Below are 20,763 nucleotides of genomic sequence, written 5' to 3' on the forward strand. Positions count from 1 at the left end.
ATGTGTGACTTGTTTTTAAGTTACTTATTTCAAATATACACAGCGACTCCTTTAGTATTTACATGTATGTACAGAATATTCATTTCTACTTTGATCAAATACCTCAAATGGCGTTGCTGTGAAGTTGAAGTCTAAATGTACACATATCCCTTTGAGATTTGAGAACAAGGAGGTCAAACTGGGCAGCGCAACTTGGAGCCTAAACACAGCTCTTAGAAAGGCACTTGCTACCAACTCAAATACTGCAAAAAATCCCCAGAGCTTTCAGCCAAGACAACAGAGACAGGAGAAAAGAGAAAAAAGAAAAAGGAAGGCCACATAGTAGGCACTGGGGTTTCTGTCCCCTCTTCCCCTCCAGGCCAAGTGTTTTTGGTAAGGCTGGCATGTGATGGCCACAGGTGGGCAAAGCTGGAAGGAAACAGAGCAAAGGGAGGGTTCCCCCGTTACTGTGGATGCAACAGTCCGTGTCTCTAAAAACCCTCCTTTTCTCTAATGTGTATCTGCCCCCACAGACACTGAACAACAGCCCACGGATACTTTAACAAAAATCATAATCATCTGTAAACAAACAAAAAGAAATCTTTATACAGCTTTTTTTTTCTTTTCTTTAACCATTTCAGCGTCTCACCATTTACCAACAACTCCATAAACACAAATTTGCAGGGAGCTCCTTTTGTCTCCTGAAATATTGTTTCATTTCAGCTCCTTCTGTATACATTTAAAGAAAAGTAAGATAACAGAATCAAAATAGGATGTTCACTGTGCTCTAGCCGCCTGAGTCCAAAAAAAAAAAAAAAAAAAAAAATCACTTCAGGTGACAGTGACAACAACATAAAAATGAAGCAAACAATGGCTTATATAAACTAAGCCTCTCGCTTTCCAAAAATAGTCCAAACTAAAAATAGTCACTGCCATGCAGCTTCTCTTGCTTCCACGTTTGTTTATATATCTCTCATACACAGTGGTCTCTGAGGTCTTTCTGACCAGTCAGGACCGCACTAACATTTTTCCAGCGGTTGTCTTTGGAACTGTAGCCTGGGGTCCGGTGAGGGGCTTTGAGGGGTGAACTGGAGCTGTGCAGGGTGCAGATCGTTCCCCCACTGGACTGCACTGCAGCCTTAGAGTACTTATAAACTAGCTGCTTTCCCGCCTCTGCTCCACCGCACTCCTCCTCAAGCTCGCCTTCCGTCTCTTCCTCCTCCTCCTCATCACACGTCCGACAGGAGGGGCCCATAAGCTTTTTGCGCTCCTGCTCAGCCTCCTTGTTGCTTTCTTTCAGCTGCTGCTGCTCCTGCTGACGTCCCACAACGAGCCGCAGGGGCTCCCACTGGTTGTTGACGCTGTCGTCAGCGACTGATCGTGAGGTCCTCTCACGCTCTTTTCTCCGTTTGCGTGTCCACCAAACACATACAATGATGCAGAAGAGGCAGAGCAAACAGAAGGCGACGCATAATAGAGGCACCAGGTAATCTGTTGGGGGGGAAATTGTAGAAGTAAAGTCAGAAGAAGGTGTGAGAAGTTACCAAGAAGAAACTGAAAAACAGGTGCCCTAAGAAACCACTGTGGCACATTTTTGTTAATCATTACTCACCCACTGAAGGAGGCATGACCTGTGTCTCCACTTTGACCTCAGTGACTGCCAGCATTATCGTGCTGTTGTGCCACTTAGACAAGGTGCCCACAATAGCACTGGCTGTCTCTTGGATCAGACTGTGGTCCAGTAGATCCTCTGGATGGAAAGACTGAGAACCAAATCAGAGAGCAAGGAATAGATAAGACACCATGATGCTAGAACCAAACACCAAACACAATGACATTAGCTAAAATAAGGTTGTTTTAGTAATACTGTTTAGCGTTAGTTGTGTTACTGGTTAAGTGAAAACCAGCCAAGACTGGAATAATCACTGCTCACGTTCACTTTAACTTACTATAGCCACCTCTACAGCATCCCGATTTGAATGAGAGAGGTCACAGAGCAGGAGGAGGGCGTGGTCTCTTGCCAAGTGTCTGATGTCAGGAAGATATCTGAGCTCAAAACAGATATTCTCCACTGTCGTTCCCTGCATGTATACACAAAATAGACCAATCAGCAGCAACACAAAAAGCAGTTCAAGCAATTCAAAATGATGTGTGAGCGATTACTCACCGGCGGTACTTTGTCTCTGTTGAAAACAAGTGTTATGCGGCCGCAGCTGTTGTCCAAATGGCCGCTGTTTGGCTGGCACTTGGTGGCTGCTTGTGGAGGTGGAGGTCCAACCACTGAACAAACCCCCCACTGATGACAAGGGGGGGAGAAGCAGGTGAAGTAGCTATGCTCCAGACACTCCCGTCCAGCTGGGCAGGACTGCTGTCTCTGGTTGTGGCCTGATGACTCGAACCGGCATGGACGGCGACCACACAGCACCTGGTGTCACGGGGTCAAAATATTCACTTACATGTAAGACAAGAAAACATTCACATTGACATTTCTTGGGATGCTGCATCACGTCAGCTGTGTTACAATCCTATCTAGGGCTGCAACTTATGAAAACTGCTTTACTGCAGATGCTGCACCAATCCATCTGTCAATCACTCTCCTCCTCCATCCTTTCATCACTCACGCGCTTGTGTGCAGACGCCCAATGGCAAGCATCTGCAGACACGGGACCTGTTCAGGTTGTTTCTGGCATATATTCTTACTCTGGACACCTTATTAGTGATCGCACTCTGCACTGACACCCTGGAATTCGGTATCCATTGTGAACTCACAGATGCAAAGTGGAAATGCTAAGAACAGGACTTCCATAGAGCCAACTAAAAATAGCACAAGTGCTGGAATCAGTCCAGGGGTGCAAAAGACAACACTGAAGGCCAAATTAAAATCAGGTGTGTTTTTTGAACTTCAGAGTCTGGGTACATGATGAACTTGATGACAGGTCTTAATCTGAATACTGTTAGCAGTTGCGTTTTTTTTTTTTTTTTTAATGTAAATTAAGTGTTGGGTTTTTTTTTGTTGTTGTTGTTTAGAAGCTCCATACCTTTGTACAGTCCACCTTGCCATTGATGCAATGGCAGTTGTTGCACTCCTCCTCCCAGTGGCTGCCATGTGGAAACTGCAGCCCAGCGTAGTGGCAAGTCTTTCCAATGCCGATGACTACAGACAGGGAGAAAGAGCCATGTCAAACTTCTGTGGAGGAATTTTAAAATGTGCAAAGATAAAATATCCCTCCTCCTGTAGCTCTCTCCTCAGATCCAAGGCCCTCCCACTAGATAAAAATATATGCAATTGCATGCCATAGCTATAGATATATTATTGGCCAAAATCCTGGAGTAAATCTTTGAAAAACTTGAACACAAAAACCACAGGAGACGCAGGAGTAAATTTCACCCCCAAATCATTTAAATTAGACCATGCTTACACTCTTGGCATCTGGCTCCCCTTCTCCCAACCGGACAGATGCATCGGAAACCGTTGATCTCATCCACGCAGGTGGCTCCATAGGCACAGGGTGAAGACTGGCACTCGTTTATGTCTACACAGAGAGGAAAATTTGAGACAAAATGTTAGATTTTAGCCTAACTGATTGGTTATGAGTCTTCCAACCTCCCTGAAACTTTGTTATGCAGGAACAACTTGCACAGCTACATGCAAATTTTGACCTTTGAAAACAGGACTTCACCTTAACATGCCTTTTTGCAGACACCATTGGTGGTATAATGTTAAATATCGTCCCTACTCAGATTTCTGAGCCCTATAGAGGTAAAAAAAAATAAAAACAAAAAATTCAAAAACCATGAAGTAAATTTATAAGAGGCATGTTTCCGTCTCCCAATTATTTTGTTTCCTTTCATGATCTTTTGGGGAAACAAAAATGGCCAGTCAAAACCCAGAACTTCCAGTTTGCACAAAATAAAAATCACAAAGCCAACTCGGCCTCCCCTCCACTGTCAGTGGGAAACCCGGGCCATTGTCACCCAGATTTCACATGAACACGTCTGCATGAGAATTTTCAAATCTAAGCCCAAGAAAAAAGGTGAAGGCTATCTGGCCGAAACAAAGGAACAGAAAAGAAGAATTTCAGGGTCACTGGGTGATTTGTCTTCATTGTGTGAATGTGTGATTGTGTGAGTACGGAGGAGGGACGACCTCTGACCCCTGAGGCGTTAAAGGACTAAGAAAAAGCAAGAGGGGTCTGTCTTGGTCTCACGTTAAGGTGTCAATACATCCATCTCTTCCGTGCCCCCCCCCCGCCTTTGCTCCATGTAGCCATCCTCTTATTCATGTTCTCATCAGGATTTTCATTGTACTTGGTCTTAGTCTAAAATGCATTTCATCAAAACCTTATGTCATCACTCACTGATTCTGCAGTCTGGTCCAGCAAACCCGGGGGCACACTCACATCGAAACCAGTTGACGCCGTCCACACAGATCCCACCGTTGTAACTGAGACAGGAGAGAAATAAACACTTAGATGAGGCTGTATATCCTTTCTAGCTACAGCAAAGTACATCGTTTGTGTGCATTTGTGTTTTTTTTTTTTTTTTGGGGGGGGGGGGGGGGGGGGGGGTCACAAGGCTCAATTCAACCCATCAATACAAGCCTCCACCTTTCAGATGCTAATAGGCGTGTCCAGTCCCTCCCTTCCCCTCCTCTCATCATGCCTCCTTCCATTCCTCCTCAAAGCCAAGCTTCCCCCCAGGTCACCCGGGAAGAATAGACACGTACACCGCCTCCGCCACTCTACCCCCCACCTGCATTCACCACAGGGTAGGTGGGACTCTTGTCTTCCACACAAGACTCCCACCTCTCACTGTCCTATTCAATATTTGAGCCCCCTTCTCTGTGAGATGCCCCTTTGAGGCTTGATTTAAGGACAACTTCCACTACTTTTAGTGGCCCTTCACCCTTCCAGCCTGCAAAGTCTGAGTAAAGTGTGGAGATGAGGGAGGCAGAGAGATGTGGACAAATGTGGGGGAAAGGTCTGGCTATACCACAAGAGTGTGTGAGGCAAGAAAATGTTACACATACCAGGGATGAGGATCGCAGTCATTTGTGTCTGTTGAAGAAACAAAAGAAACATTTAATATGTAATACATTATTATTGTTGTTGCACATTTGTAGCATGTCATCCTTCCATCTGTGCTGACTGAAGTCTATTATACATTATAATTATACATTTAATGCAGTAATCGTCCCAGCCTTGTATAATCATATATAATGCTATTGTTACTTGCAGTATTTAGGTTCAATGACACACAGACATTAACCAGAACCTAGTGTTAACTAAAATGAACAAAATAAAACTCTTAAAAGTCCAGAAACAACAGACTAAATTTCTCTTACTTCAAAAACAGAGTAGGTCTTAAAACATAATTATGGCTCAGAACATGGTGATTTTACTGTCAGTTATATTCAAAGCTATACAGAAAAACTAACTCTGTCCACAGGTGGGGCCCTCCCAGCCCTCTTTACAAATGCATGTGAAGACATCTCCTCCACCCACACAAGTCCCACCATTAGAACAAGGATTGGAGGCGCATGTGCTGTTCTTAGCTATGGAAAGAGAAAGAGAGTGAGTCACGAGATGAACTAGGCTGTCAAAATTCAAAAGAGCACCACATACACAGGTATAGGTGCCCAAGCACCTATACCTGTGCTTATAAACTTATCATGCATTCCTAATAGAAAGGTGGTTATGTTTTACCAGCCTATATCAACGATTATTTTATTATATTAAACAAGTAATCATTCAAGCCTGTTGCTTTAGTATATGTGGGATGAACCTGCTTGGCCCGCTAAATCCAGCCAGTCCCTGAATTAGCTAAAAGTAAGTACGATCTCAGGGAGGTCCTTGGGAGGGCTAATACCATATTAGATTGTCTGAACCATCCACTCCATATGGTGGTAAGATACTGCCCTCAGGTCATCATGCAAGGTCACCTGTTTGGAGGACTAAAAAGACTCCTTCATATGTTTATTGGACACTAGCACTCTGGTTCTACTCTGCAAAAAAAAAAAAAAAAAGTGCACTTTTGTTTACTTGGTATGAATTTTCTTTTCCTGCATAATCTAGACTAATGCAGCTGGCTGTTTCTCAATTTACTTCAAGAAGTGAAGAGGTACGCATGATTTTTTTTTTTTTTAATTAAAAGGAAGAAGGAGAGAGGTGTCTGTAGGTCCAAGTTTGCCCGCCATCTTAAACAGGCACCCATGCACCCTAGAAATGAAACACAAACTTGAGGCTGTTGGGAGAAAGATGAATATACTCTTGTTACTTCATTTTAAAATGTAATGTCAGTAATATAAGGCTTCAGAAAATTTTGATAAACTCAGGATACATCTTACAAATGAAAGTTTCCTGTCAATTTGTGCCTTCTTATAAAAATGATCAACTGTCTGATATTTACTTGTACAAGAAACACAAACACCATCAACCATTAGCTTCTTTAAATCTTTATGTATGCCGTTTCTTCCTCACCTGTGCTGCAGGTGTTTCCTCCCCACCCAGGTAGGCACGCACAGCGAAAGGCATCACCGTGGTCATAGCAGGTGCCCCCGTTACTGCAGGTGGTTTCATCACACTGATTCTCACCTGGCAAGAGAAAGAAAAAAAAATGTATATTTTTTGTGATCTAATAATGATATAATGTCTTGTAGCTGTAAAAATACACAAAAGGTAAAGCTGAGACCACTGTGAGCTATGAACATAAACACAGTCATAACTCACGGGAATGGCAGGTTTTGCCCTTCCAGTTATCGGCACACTCGCAGTAGAAGTCGTTCACCAGATCGACGCAGCTGCCGCCGTTCTTGCACGGGTTGCGTCTGCACTCGTTGACATCTGGGGAAGGAGGAAGTTTTCTATGATTCAAGTGTTTCATTCACTTATGTATGAAGTGTGTTGTGTTTAGTACAAAGCAACGCAGCAGAGTGCAGACAGATTCTTTAAACCAGCCGCCAACGAGTTCATGGTTATGAAGGACACAAAGACTGGCAGGGAATCACTCACTGAGGTCGCAGAGCTGGCCCTCCCAGCCATCAGGACAAACGCACTGAAATGAGTTCACTCTGTCAATGCAGGTTCCTCCATTTCTACATGGGTTGCCTATGCAGTCGTTAATATCTAAAATAAAAAGAAAGAACAATTATATGAATAAGTCTTCAGGAACTATGCCCCCCCCCAGGGCAACCTCCACAGTTGCTAGGAAAAAATTGATTGACTAGTGGTTTCTGGAGGTTCCTGGCTGTTTCTGGGTGAAATCAGTTACAAAGACAGTAGTGCACCAATAACAACCTTGTGATTCCTTTAGTCACAAGCAGATTGCCACAGTCACCTGCAGTTTGCATGGAAGACACCAACTTGTCTGCAAACACTTGCCAACTACTCAACAAGCAGAAGTGAAATGTGGCAAAGCCTGATGCAAACAGGAAGCACGGAGCATTTGCCTTTAACGTGAAAGTTGTGCATTACCGCTGCAACGATGAGGTTTCACAAGAGTCTACTTTTACTCTGAACGCCAACGTCTTCCACTTCCGGGTTGTGTCACAGTCAAAGCATTTGCAGTGAGAATTTTTGGTGCAGTGCCATATAACCTCTTTTCAATCAATTTTACCTAGTGACAGCAAGCAACCTCCAGCAACCACTCACAACCTGGCCAAGGAACACATATTTTCCCCCAGTGAGCCATCACCAGGCCTGAATGACTGAGGCCTAAATAACTGTAGGTGTGATATTTCAATTCAGTTCAGATAACTGCTCAATTACGAGCGCACACAGCTTATTTTTAAAAAGATTAAGCCTCTTTAAGATTAAGTCTCAAGTCTCCACATACTCTCATGACAGTAGATGCCATTGAAACCCGGATCACAGACGCAGGTGAAGTTTCCAGCTGGCTGGCTGATGCAGCGTCCTCGTGCACCGCAGACATTGGAGGAAATGCGCTGTATGCCATCTGAATCGTTGGTTGCTACAGCAATAGTGCAGCTGTCAATAACTGTCAAAAGAAGTTTCAAGTTCAGTGTTTTTTTTTGAATGCTGATTTGTTCGAGTTTCTTTTCACCACCGCAGATTATTTCAGTCACCTTGACATGGAGTGGTCTGGCAGTCCTCTTTGAGCTGTTCACACCTCTTTCCTTCGTAGCCTTCGGGACACGCACAGTAGAAGTCCTGGTCCATGCTGTGGCACTTGGCCTCGTTCTCACACGGGTTTGGATCACAGGTATCGGCGATGGACCAGCTGGGAATCTTTGGAAAATGAAGGAAAAAAAAATGAGGGAAAGAAAAGAGAAAAAAAAAAAAGGACAAAATATACAAATTAAAGAGTCACCGTCACCATCATAAAACCAATAATGTTTAATTACTCAGAATTATCACCCAACAAGTCCAGCTTTAAATCACGCGTCTGAAGTCTGGCATCTTTTTGCTCAGTGTTTTGGCTTTATTGCCACAAAGTTTAATAGCTACTAGAGTGACATTTCACAACTGCACAGCCAGTTATTTACTTCAGGGGTTGATGGAGACCATGAAGATCTAAGAGTCTCTGTTGAAATAGTGGACTAAGATTCACCAGGTTGCCACAAGCACAAATGTTGAAGATGCTCGCTTGAAATAATAATGTTGGATACAAAAAAAACGAATAAATAATTATATCATAAACTGGTGTGCCTTTGTGTAGTCAACAGCAACATTTTCTGTCTTCTGCAAGTGTTCACTGATAACTAGATTCTCTGGAAGTGTTTCTAAGTTGTGCCAAACATTATCACCACATTAAACTGGCTCTTTGTTGTCCATAAAGACAAAGTGAATGAGGCCAGCTGAAGAAAGGAGAGCTAAAGTCTGTGTAGGTGAGCAGCTTAGCTTGGCTCAAGCCTCTGGGGCTATTCAGAACAAATTGATGGTAAGAGGACGAGCAAAGTAAGCCTCAGAAACTTTCACTAAGCTCATTAAGGGAATCCATGCTTTTGGTTTTACATCTCTGCCCTGTGTAATCTTGCAAAATTATTCTGAGACACAAGACTTGCAAAGGAGTCAGAATGAGAAACCGAGCAGGCAAAAGGGAGGTAATCCATTATGAAGCTGGTCCTATATCATGCAGAGATGTTGAATATATAATAAAGATAAATCCTCTGACAGAGAGAAGCTGCCTAGAGGTCATGGTGATAACTTTGGCATTTCTTTATGCTGCATTTCTGGGATTGGACAGAAAATCTTTCAGTTCCTATAAACAGAGCTCTACTGTGCATAAATTCTGGGTTGCACCCCCATTGCCATTTATGGTCCTTAAAAAAGGAAACAGAATTGGGCAGCAGGGTTGGTGAAGTTTGTGGTCTCACACCGTTTATTTTAAGTGTCAGGGCAAGATTTCTTTCTTTAGAATTTGCACGTGTGTGGTCAGAGAATCACGTCTGAAGGTAATAAATCTAAAGAACATCACTGTTAACAGCCTGCACTGCTCAGAGCACAAGAGACTTTATTATTGCAACAGGCAATAGCACAATTTTTGCAGTTTCTACGCAGACTTTTGATTACTTAGCTCACTGACTTGTCCTTTATGAATCAATTTTGCAGGATATTTAACAAAAGGGCCCAATTAAGTGTAAATCTGCAACTGAGCACTCAAATTTTACTGTCCCTTTTAAACAGGACTTGACTTTGCACTGGAGTTCTGTGTTATGTTCAACACATCAAGTTTTATACTATTTAGACTGGAAACTGGACTCTTCAAGTAAAAAAAAAAAAAAACTGGAGACAAAGCTCTCACCACCAGTGATGCTCCTCCACATGAAATCTGGGCCTGAAGAGGAAACTGCCTGAGTTTAAATCAGGTTACATTTTTATGGACCAATTCCTGGAATTTCTTGATCACACCTCTAAGACTGTTTTGACATGAGTTGCCCATTTTTGGAGATCAGCTATAGCGACGTTAGCCTTCTTGTGAATATAATCTCACTAGATGGCAGTCACTGTGCTGGGAGTAGTTTCATGAAGGCATATTTTTGATTGCACTACACCCACCAGTGATAGATGGAAGCAGGCATCTACCTGGCTTGTGCTAGCGACAGCGTGGCAGGATGTAACGTTTAAAGTTTGTTACTCTTCAATCACCAGCTGGTACCTCATGCCCTCAATTAACTCTCAGACAATTGATTATATTGCATGATCTCCATAATAAGTCCAAAAGAAGCAGTGGCCAATCAGATCACTATTGTCACTAAGAACCATGAATGTTTGCATAAAATTTCACAGAAGTCCATAAAAATACCTTATGAGATATTTCATGCTGGGACCAATCACCCAACCATCAGTGACATTCATAGAGTCTAAGAGTATAGCATTAAGTCAATTAAACTTCTGGGATTTTGATCTGGTCAGTTAAGTAGCAGAGGGGGTTATTTAGTTTCAGCTGCTTTGGTGTTAATGAAATTAACAGCAGGTGCACTAGAGTGGCAACAATGAGACATGGTTTTACAGGTGGAGGCCACTGACATTTTTTTCCCCCTTCTCATCTTTTCAGATCACTGCCAGAGCTACAAAATGACCTCCAGCAGGCCGCTGGTGTGACTGGCTCTGACATATTTTTTGCTTGTCTCCCTAAGTAAACTCTATGTAGTAAACGCATACAAAATTCACAAACTGCTATTACATTATTAAATTAAGCATGTCTACAACCAAGAAAGCAAATCATCTCTTTCTCCTCCCCTTTAGCCTTTTTGCTCTACCTATTCTCTCCTAAAGTATGAAACAGATCAGGGATGGGCAAAACTGGCATTACACAATAAGATGGTTATGGACTAATCAGAGATACAATCAGAAGAATGATGCTGGAGGTGTTGTAGTTTTGGCACTGCATGGTAGGATTGTACACCCTGCAATAGCAGGCATTAGAGCTCTGTAGTATGCGGGCAGAAATCCAGGGTCCCCTCATTCAGAGAGGCTCATATTTATAGTAGACATGCTAAATCAGGATTGGCTCCTGACCAGCAATGTCCTCCATTCAGAGCCCCAGAGATGCAGCCGAGTGTCGGTTTCCTCACTGCTAACCTACATTCAAACTCTCACTTCATACATGAAAGGCTGCAGCAGGGACACAATATGTGACATCTTTATGAAATGAAAAAAGTATGAATTAAGAGAAGTTTGCACTGGTAAGTGGGGCCTGGCTTCCGGGGTTGGAGACATTACACAACTTTTTGGCAGATCACAGCAGGGATTTGGCACACTGGGGAGGCTGTAATGGTCTGATGGATCAGATGACTGTTTTGTTATTGCTATTGGGGTGTCTTTATAGCCTTACAACTCACTCTGTGTACATTTCAGGGCAATTTAGGCCTTAAATAAAAGCTGCTGTCAGTGTGGCACAATATACCATCACCTGCTGTACCTTCCAGTCCATCTTAATGACACTCACACCTCAAGTCAAGGACTATTTTGCATCATAAGATGTTTTCTAGCATCCAACTTCACGCTGAACTATTTCTCCATCAGTGCTGGTATAACTGCACACGATTAGCCACTATGACGGCATTTCGTTTTTGTACTTTGCGGTCAGCGTTTACACAAGATGTGAAGATTTGTGAAAGAAGCAGATCTCCTTCTACAGACTGTCGTCAAAGTCATGAAACGGGGTTAAGGTAAGAGAAATTGTCTTTTACTGATTTACACGAGGAAACTGTTTGCATAGCATTAGACGCTGCAGGCAGCCACAGTGTGATGCCCGAGGATCACCTCCAGCTGAAGGTCAGTCTTTTATTTAAGGGAAGAGCAGCAGGAGAACCGCATTTAAAGGAAAAAAAAAATGCATTTTAAAAAAAAAAAGGGGGTAGAAATAGAACTCCTAGAGAAGACACTCATGCACGACTACTGGAAGTGTCTGAAACCTCTGGTTTTACAGCAACCATATAATCAACTTTACTCATTTACAAGAATGTGGTGAATCAAACTTGAAATAACTAAAAAGTCAGGATCAACTGCCAACTGTGTATGCAAGTTAAATTAAAAAGCTGTAAAGCACTTTTGAAAAACTCTACACACTGAAGTAACCATAAACCCCACACGCTATTAGTTTATGGAATTACATCAAGAACAAGTTTCCTGTCTCATATTTTATGCCACAAGGTGTAATAAAAGGGGTCACTCAGTGTTCCACAGCAAAAAATAGAGCCTGTTGCCACTTTATATACTGTTCCAGCATCAGTAGCTGTTCACTGGTGGAACCTGGGTAACATGAAACTCACCTCACACAGCTGTCCAGCGAACTCCGGTGGGCATTCACACACAAAGCTGTCCAACACAACGTGGCACCGGCCACCGTTCTGGCACGGCCTGCTGTCACATTTATTCCTCTGGATTTCACAGTGAGTGCCCACGAACCCTGGAGGGCACAGGCAGTGGTAACCGCTCAGCCCCTCCTACAGAAGACAATAAATGAGTCCAATGGCACAACCAACATCCACAAATCCACCACGTTTTAACATTCTTGCTTAAAGCTAAAAACAAACAAACAGTCATACCTTGCAAGTTGCTCCATTCTTGCACTGACCATGGCAGCCATTGACATCTGAAGAGAAAGTCAACAAGAACAATTAAGTTTCATTAACACATTCATTAAAAAAAAAAAAGAAAAGAAAAAAGAAATCCTACTATGAGGGTATATCTGCAATATCAAATGTGTATAGATTAGTTCAAAGTCTGGAAAAGAAAAACTAGTGAAGTGAGAAGAGTGCCAGATAGACTCTTATGTTACTGGGCATGCACAGCACAGCTGGAGTTTCAGTTTGCTAAGACGAGAAAGGAACAGGTTGCCACACGTGTGGAAAGGAAGTGGTGCCAAACTACACCTAAGCTGTGTCCAGAAAGGGAGGAGGAGGCATCCGAGAGCAGCCAGAAGAAGAGGTAACATCAATTTAGGAGGGACTTTGAAGGAGAAATACTGACTGATGTCACAGTTTTGTCCGGACCATCCCCGAAAACACCTGCAGTGATATCCGCCAATCAAATTTTTGCAAGAGTAAGCGTTCACACAGGGCTGTCCTGCACACTCATTTGCATCTGTGAAGGCAGGAGTCAGGAGTCCATCAATTGAATCAAACCAAGGGAAGGACAAGAAGTTAGGAAAGACACCAGAAACCCAACGTTGATGGCCCACCAACATTTAAAAAAAAAAAAAAAAAAAAAAACCCTTAAAAGTTCAAATGAGGTGAAACTTCTCTGGAGTCTAATAAAGTGGTATACATGCCATCATTAAGACAAATTAAAGGATGGCGTAAATTAGGATTTTGATTGATGCCTCTGAGTTACCCAACTTCATAAAATTATAATATTTAATGACTTGCGTGCCTTCATTTTTAAATTTTGGTCAAGTTGGCGTCAATTGAATACACTCCACCGCTATGACATTACCTGTCCATTATGAGTCCATTAAAGAAAAGGGATCAAAACTGAACCAGATTATTATACATTATATATCAATTCCCTTGTTATTCTTGGCAAACTACAAAATTGCTGGTTTTGTCAGATTTGAGATGAGGAGGAGTGGGCTCATAAGTTTACTTCTTTATCTTGAGATTTCTCTCCATTTTCAAAAAGGTATAATCTTCAGACCTCAGGCAGCATATCGGACGTCACACAGCACCGCAAAAAGCTTTGTTCAAGTCTTTAGCCAACAATATATAGAAATAAACTTTAAAGAATAAAGGCGATGGGCTATTTTCATGATCTCAAAATTCTAATTCAGTGCAAGTGATAAAGTCTGCAGTTCTCATTCTGCGAAATAAACATTTAGAGGTTTACCTGAATCTAATATCTAACAGTCTGTTGATCTTTGGTGCATCGAGTCCAGGTCTCCCAAATTAATTCTTTTGTACTAAAGTCGCGTTTGTATTAAAAGGTTTTGTCCTGCTTAAAGGATTTTTTTTTTAGGTTATAGTCAGAATTTGATCTGTTCAATAAAGATTAAGAGTTTCACTCAAACATCCACCACCTGCAGTTATCAAAAGGATGAAGGGTGTGTGGTGAGGGGAGGGTAGTCTACGGGGAGTCCTGCTACACTCCCTCACACACCTGTCTTCCCTATGAAACCCAATACTCTACACATACACCTATTGCCAGGTAAAACAGGAGGCCTATAGCTGCCTGTAAACTGAGACCCGAGCTGGTAAGATGACACTGAACTCTTAAGATCTCTTTCCTGCCTTTACCCCCACACACGCACACCAACTTTGTTTACTGGTCGTAATCCATTTCCTGACTTTATGCTGGTCACGTCCGCTTGTTATGGTGGGAGTTATATAGAAAGGAATGCCACCGCGAGCAGCTAACAAACAGCCGGATATAGGCACACTGGTATCTCAAAGTCATTGAGGAAAAAGTGGGAACTGTAGGAAGCTGCAGCTCATCCAGGATACTGATGGTCCTGTACCGTGGCCTTGTGCCATAGCAGTTTCATTCCAAAACGATGAGCAATGCTATATGTGCATGTCAAAGGCCCATTATTTATTTCAGGAAAAGAAACAAACATCTCTCCCAACTGAAATAAAACAAAAGTAGCCAGAAGAGGGGGAAAAAAAAAAACACAAACATACAACACACACACAAAAAAAAAAAAAAAAAAGTGTATGTACACCAAACACACCTATCTGGCAGGTTTTTCCCTCCCACTGAGGGGGACACACACACTCAAAATCATCCTCCAGGTCATTACAGGTTCCACCGTTAGAACATGGGCTGGAAGCACAGTCATCCAAATCTGAGGAAAACAGTAAGGTAAGAGATTGGGTGTGTATGGATTATAAATAAATAAATATATAAATAAATAAAAGGCCGGTGAAAAAATAATAGAGAAAAATGTGACCGCGTATGAAAGATGTGCAGCCACTCACTGTTGACACAGGTTGGACCCTCCCAGCCTGGAGGACACTGGCACTCAAACCCTGTTGGAACCTCGTGGCATGTACCACCGTTCGCACAAGGACCGGAAACACAGGCGTGCTCAGCTGATGTAGCAACAGCAGCGTGGTGACAGAAAGAAAAGCAAGAAATCACACAAAAGAAATTTCATATATGTTTTGGCATTTTTTTTTCCTGCTTTTTATTCCATTAAAGAAAATTTTGAGGACAGACTATATGGTGTACATGGAAGGCCCACCTCCATGCATCAAGAACAACAACTGCTCATTAAAGTGGAGTGGATTTTCTCTCACCTATCTCACAGTTCTTCCCAGAGTAGCCCTGTGGACAGGTGCAGTGGTACTCATCTGGCTGGGTGTTCATACAAGTTCCTCCGTTGACACAAGGCTGGTGGCGACCGCAGTAATTCAGATCTGGAGTAAAAACAGCCGGCAGACACACAGTGAAGTGAAGTGAAATTTAACAAAGTTGCAAAGAGCGAAGTCAACACTGCAAATGCGCTGATGCAATGTAAACATAAAGCAATCTGTTGATGTGTCACACTTAGTCACATCTGGTTATATATGTCAACCTTATTCTTAAGGTTGGAGATAGGAGGGGAGACACAGGAACAGAGCCATACTGCCAAACATGAGTTACTGCAGATAAGACACTGAAATAGTATTTTAGCTGTACAGGTAAAATACCATTTCAGGTAAAAAACACAAAAAACAAAAACTGCAGCACTCTGAAGTAACATTACTGTTCATTGTCTTAAGCAAAATACACACCAAAAAACTCTGAAGCAAACAAATTCAGCTCCCTGCTTTTTTCCACTATTTATCCGGTTGGAGCAGGGAGCTCCCAGAAAGCTTGTTGGAGTCCTCAGTTGGCAAGAAGCACCAGCTGTCCATTTTGACAGGAAGCACAGTGTTTTCTCAGCCCCTCTGGTACACAGCATTACGATAAATTTTTACTGTATTTGGACCACTACGTAGGCTCAGTCTGCTTATCTGTGCAATACAAAGTTTTTCATGATTGTATTCTTTGAGCATTTCCTTCATTATTTTTAAATTCTCCTAAAATAAACTTAACTGATTCCTGCACACCAGCCTCAGGCTAAGAGCCAGGTCACCCTAAAGGCTGGTAAATAAATGAGCAGGGATCCGTCTCCACTGGGGATCTCAGGGCCCATTCTCATCCCCTGAAGAGCCCTGTGTGACGAAGGGATGTGGGGAGGGGGAGATCGGGTGTCCCTGCTGCTGCTCAGATCACACAAGCAGTAAAACTATCCAGCGGATGGTCTCCACTCAGAAAGAATGAGCAGTAAATATAATTCAGACCTTATGTAAACAGTATAATCCTGTAATAAATGAGTAACTACAATAAATGGGTCTTAACAGGGAGAGAGAATATGATAATTTTTCAATTATGGACTTTTGAGATTTGACTACTGAAATACACACACACACACACACACACACACAAAAAATATATTTTTATTTAATATTAAGTCTTTGAGGCAACAATAACCTGTAACTCAGGACTACTGAATAACCTTTTCCCTCAAGTTATGGATTCTTGTAACAGATCACAACTGAACCCAAATTCAAAAATCTAGATTTTCGTGCCGCACAGTGCTTCCTGCTTCACCGAATACCTTCTTAACTGAACCTGCTGATAGGACCACATTATATCACTGACATCAGTTTTGGTTTTAATCAAATTAAGATTGAAATTTGCCAAAGAGGGCTACAATACCTTTCCCCTTTCTGCATTTCATCTCACTGGTTGCAAGGCAATGTGAAATCATGTCAGCTCATGCCTGTATTAACTGTGACCACAGGTGTGTGTTATGGTGTGGAATTGTTATAATATTCATTTGTACCTTTAGAGTAGGACTGTCTTAACTGAGCATCATAAACTTCATTCGTCCTCTGAAGAGATGCTTCTACTTACAGTGGTGTGAAAAAGTGTTTGCCCCCTGCCTCATTTCCTGTTTTTTTGCATGTTTGTCACACTTAAGTGTTTCGGAACATCAAACCAATTTAAACAATAGTCAAGGACAACACAAGTAAACACAAAATGCAAGTTGTAAATGAAGGTGTTTATTAGTAAAGGTGAAAAAAAAATCCAAACCATCATGGCCCTGTGTGAAAAAGTGATTGCCCCCTAAACCTAATAACTGGTTGGGTCACCCTTAGCAGCAACAACTGCAACCAAGCGTCTGCGATAACTTGCAATGAGGCTTTTACAGCATTCTGGAGGAATTTTGGCCCACTCATCTTTGCAGAATTGTCCTAATTCAGTTACATTAGAGGGTTTTCGAGCATGAACGGCCTTTTTAAGGTCATACCACAACATCTCAATAGGATTCAGGTCAGGACTTTGGCTAGGCCACTCCAAAGTCTTCATTTTGTTTTTCTTCAGCCATTCAGTGGTGGACTTGCTGGTGTGTTTAGGATCATTGTCCTGCTGCAGAACCCAAGTACGTTTAAGCTTGAGTACACGAACAGATGGTCTGACATTCTCCCTCAGGATCTCTTGGTAGACAGCAGAATTCATAGTTCCATTTATCACAGCAAGTCTTCCAGGTCCTGACGCAGCAAAACAGCCCCAGACCATCACACTACCACCACCATATTTTACTGTTGGTATAATGTTCTTTTTCTGAAATGCAGTGTTCCTTTTACGCCAGATGTAATGGGACACACACCTTCCAAAGAGTTCCACTTTTGTCTCATCGGTCCACAGAATGTTGTCCCAAAAGTCTTGGGGATCATCAAGATGCGTTTTGGAAAAATTGAGACGAGCTTTAATGTTCTTTTTGCTCAGCAGTGGTTTTCTTCTTGGAACTCTGCCATGCAGGCCATTTTTGCTCAGTCTTTTTCTGATGGTGGAGGCATGAACGCTGACCTTAACTGAGGCAAGTGAGGCCTGCAGTTCTTTGGACGTTGTTGTGGGGTCTTTTGTGACCTCTTGGATGAGTCGTCGCTGCGCCCTTGGGGTAATTTTGGGCGGCCGGCCACTCCTGGGAAGGTTCACCACTGCTCCATGTCTTCGCCATTTGTGGATAATGGCTCTCACTGTGGTTCGCTGGATTCCCAAAGCTTTGGAAATGGCTTTATAACCCTTTCCAGACTGATAGATCTCAATTACTTTCTTTCTCAATTGCTCCTGAATTTCTTTGGATCTCGGCATGATGTGTAGCTTTCAAGGATCTTCTGGTGGACCTTACTGTGTCAGGCAGCTCCTATTTAAGTGATGTCTTGATTGGGAACAGGTGTGGCAATAATCAGGCCTAGGTGTGGCTAAGGAAATTGAACTGTGGTGAAAAACCACAGTTATGGTATGTTTTAACAAGGGGGGCAATCACTTTTTCACACAGGGCCATGATGGTTTGGATTTTTTTTCACCTTTACTAATAAACACCTTCATTTACAACTTGCATTTTGTGTTTACTTGTGTTGTCCTCGACTATTGTTTAAATTGGTTTGATGTTCCGAAACACTTAAGTGTGACAAACATGCAAAAAAACAGGAAATGAGGCAGGGGGCAAACACTTTTTCACACCACTGTACATGTAAACTATGTGTTTTGTGAAGACCATTCCGAAAGCTTAATGGGCCATTTCTAAACAACTGCGGATCAAAAACAAACAATTGTACGTAAGTACAAGTTATTCGGATGTGTCACCACTTTGCCACAGAAGACCCAAACTGTCACTGCGAGATGAGAGAAAGTTGGTTAGGATGTTCAGGAACAACCCAGAAACCACCAAGGCTCAAGCCTGCCATGAACTAGAAAGTGCTGAAACACCAGCGTCTCTGTCCACAGTGAAACCAGTTAGTTTTACATTGCCATGGACTGAGAGGGTGCCAACCAATGAGGAGGCTCTTGCTTCAAAATTGACACCTTCAAGCTCAACTGAAATTTGCAGCTGCCCACATGGACAAGCCAAAAGCCTTCTGGAGAATGTCTTGTTTGACCATCAAACCTAAGATTGAGTCATTTGGCCACAATGACCAAGAGTTATGTTTGCAGGAGTAAAGATGATGCTTTCAAACCTAAGAACACTGTACCAGCTGTCAAGCATGGTGGTAGTAGGGACTATTTGGCTGCCAGTAATACTGGTACATTGCACAAAGTGGATGGAATAATGAAGGACAACTAAAAGCCAGGCCCATGGCAGGAAAACCAACCAATTTAAATAAATTCTGCTAATTCTTCCAAGAAGAATGGCCAAATATCCGGCCAGGATTATTCCAGAAGCTTGTTGATGGCTACCAAAAGCATCTAGTTGAGGTGCAACGGGCTAAGGAACATTTAATCAAATATTAGTGGGGAGGTATCTATACATTTGAGCCTGCATGTACACTTTTGACCCTGTGTGGTCAAAGTCATTAAAGATGCACGGTGTAAAAATCATTCTCACCTGTAAAAAGAAAAGTTTAAAGAAATCATTAAAAGCCCCCCCCTCCTCAACTCTGGTCTGAGAAGCTTGTTCATCTATTACTCATAAAACCCAAGGACCTGTAGCTGGAGGGGGAGCTGAGGAATGACAGCAGCAACTCACCCTATAGTGTGATGAGTCCTTGTGATGATATTTAGTGATTTTCTTTTTCCTTTCCATACCTTTATCACACATCAGTCCACCCCAGTTCTTTTTACAGTTGCACTGCCAGGGAAGGTCACAAGTCCCGTGGACACATCCAGGATGAAGCTCACATTCGTCACAAAACTGGCCCCTCCAGCCATATCTGCACCTGCCAAACACAAAAACATGGCCGTGAACAAGTTCCCTTCAACCAGTTCTTGAACTGTATCTTTGTTTGGTTTCACTGGGTTTTATAGTCACTCACTCTGACATGGTTATTATCCAAAAATACTGATAAAAGGAAATAAATGAAATGCCCAAGAAAAAAAACAAACAAAAAAAAAACAACAAAAAAAAAAAAACACCTTTAATACATTTTGTTTTGAAGAAGCTTTTACACAACTGGTCAGAACCTCAACAACAGTGTGTGCATGACTTTTTAAAATGCCTAAGTAACTGAATCTGCCACAAATAGTCAACAGCTTTCAAACTGATACAGTTTTATGCTCAATTACAAATCATGACAAGCCCACATAAAGTCTGAAAGGAGAACAATTCTTCAAGATATCCATTAGGGTCTGTGGTGCTAATCTTGACGCTAATGTGAGGCCTGTGGAAACAAACCTAATATTGTACCTGCACTAGTTTCCATAAATCCCATGGGCTTCTGCAAACTCATCTTACTGGAGGGTGACATTCCAGGGCAGAAGGGGTTAAGATTACTTCCAGTAGCTACTGTGCAGGGGTTAGAGTCTACGGCTGAGGCACAGTTGTGGGCTACAAGTTTCTGAGAGCGAATGGCTGGAGGTGACAGTGTGTATACAGTGTAGATGTGAACCAGTCTGCAGCTTCAGGGCTGGACTCGGCTATTCCAAGGCTAAAATGTTGTCATGCCAGCTGTCTTGTCAACTGACTACTATTTTGAGCCCCCTGCAGACAGCACTGCTGCCTCTCTCAGAGCTTTCAGCACCCCGTTTCAGCCAGTCTCAGGCTGTGGGGAAGACTTGGCATGCTTCTTCCACTGTATTAGATTACTTTCAGAGAGCTTGACAGAAATTTGGCAATAATGCTAACTTAACAAGAAATTGCTTTATAAAAAAGTATCCAAAGTGCAATTCAGTCATTTAATGTCCTCATTGATATAAAGATTACTCAATGCCTCATTTATGTAAGCACACTTTTTACATGTTGACACTCTCATAGTGAAAATTGGCAAAGCTGCAAACAGAAGAGTTACAGCAAATATCTAAGGAGTTCTTAGAAACACTGCAGCAAACCTCTTAAATATGTCAGAACAAGCCT

At 42.3% G+C, this 20,763-nt stretch overlaps 1 protein-coding gene across 1 annotated transcript in view; it reads right to left on the reverse strand.

The window, feature by feature from the left end:
* Positions 1 to 822: 822 nt before the first annotated feature.
* jag2b (jagged canonical Notch ligand 2b) overlaps positions 823 to 20,763 on the reverse strand; it is a 48,964-nt gene continuing 29,023 nt past the window's right edge. The window contains exons 6-26 of the mRNA XM_030721367.1: positions 19,500 to 19,630; positions 15,179 to 15,298; positions 14,858 to 14,971; positions 14,611 to 14,724; positions 12,915 to 13,028; positions 12,491 to 12,537; positions 12,215 to 12,388; positions 8,063 to 8,225; positions 7,813 to 7,974; positions 6,990 to 7,103; positions 6,708 to 6,821; positions 6,459 to 6,572; positions 5,417 to 5,533; positions 5,009 to 5,036; positions 4,338 to 4,423; positions 3,399 to 3,512; positions 3,018 to 3,133; positions 2,147 to 2,404; positions 1,929 to 2,060; positions 1,592 to 1,742; positions 823 to 1,470 (exon numbers count right to left, since the gene is read on the reverse strand). Coding sequence (XP_030577227.1) covers positions 953 to 1,470; positions 1,592 to 1,742; positions 1,929 to 2,060; positions 2,147 to 2,404; positions 3,018 to 3,133; positions 3,399 to 3,512; positions 4,338 to 4,423; positions 5,009 to 5,036; positions 5,417 to 5,533; positions 6,459 to 6,572; positions 6,708 to 6,821; positions 6,990 to 7,103; positions 7,813 to 7,974; positions 8,063 to 8,225; positions 12,215 to 12,388; positions 12,491 to 12,537; positions 12,915 to 13,028; positions 14,611 to 14,724; positions 14,858 to 14,971; positions 15,179 to 15,298; positions 19,500 to 19,630 — 3,001 coding nt within the window. The 3' untranslated portion in view covers positions 823 to 952. The remainder of the gene's footprint in view (positions 1,471 to 1,591; positions 1,743 to 1,928; positions 2,061 to 2,146; positions 2,405 to 3,017; positions 3,134 to 3,398; positions 3,513 to 4,337; positions 4,424 to 5,008; positions 5,037 to 5,416; positions 5,534 to 6,458; positions 6,573 to 6,707; positions 6,822 to 6,989; positions 7,104 to 7,812; positions 7,975 to 8,062; positions 8,226 to 12,214; positions 12,389 to 12,490; positions 12,538 to 12,914; positions 13,029 to 14,610; positions 14,725 to 14,857; positions 14,972 to 15,178; positions 15,299 to 19,499; positions 19,631 to 20,763) is intronic.

This window comes from Archocentrus centrarchus, chromosome 24 (assembly GCF_007364275.1).
Source record: "Archocentrus centrarchus isolate MPI-CPG fArcCen1 chromosome 24, fArcCen1, whole genome shotgun sequence".
NCBI lineage: Eukaryota > Metazoa > Chordata > Actinopteri > Cichliformes > Cichlidae > Archocentrus > Archocentrus centrarchus.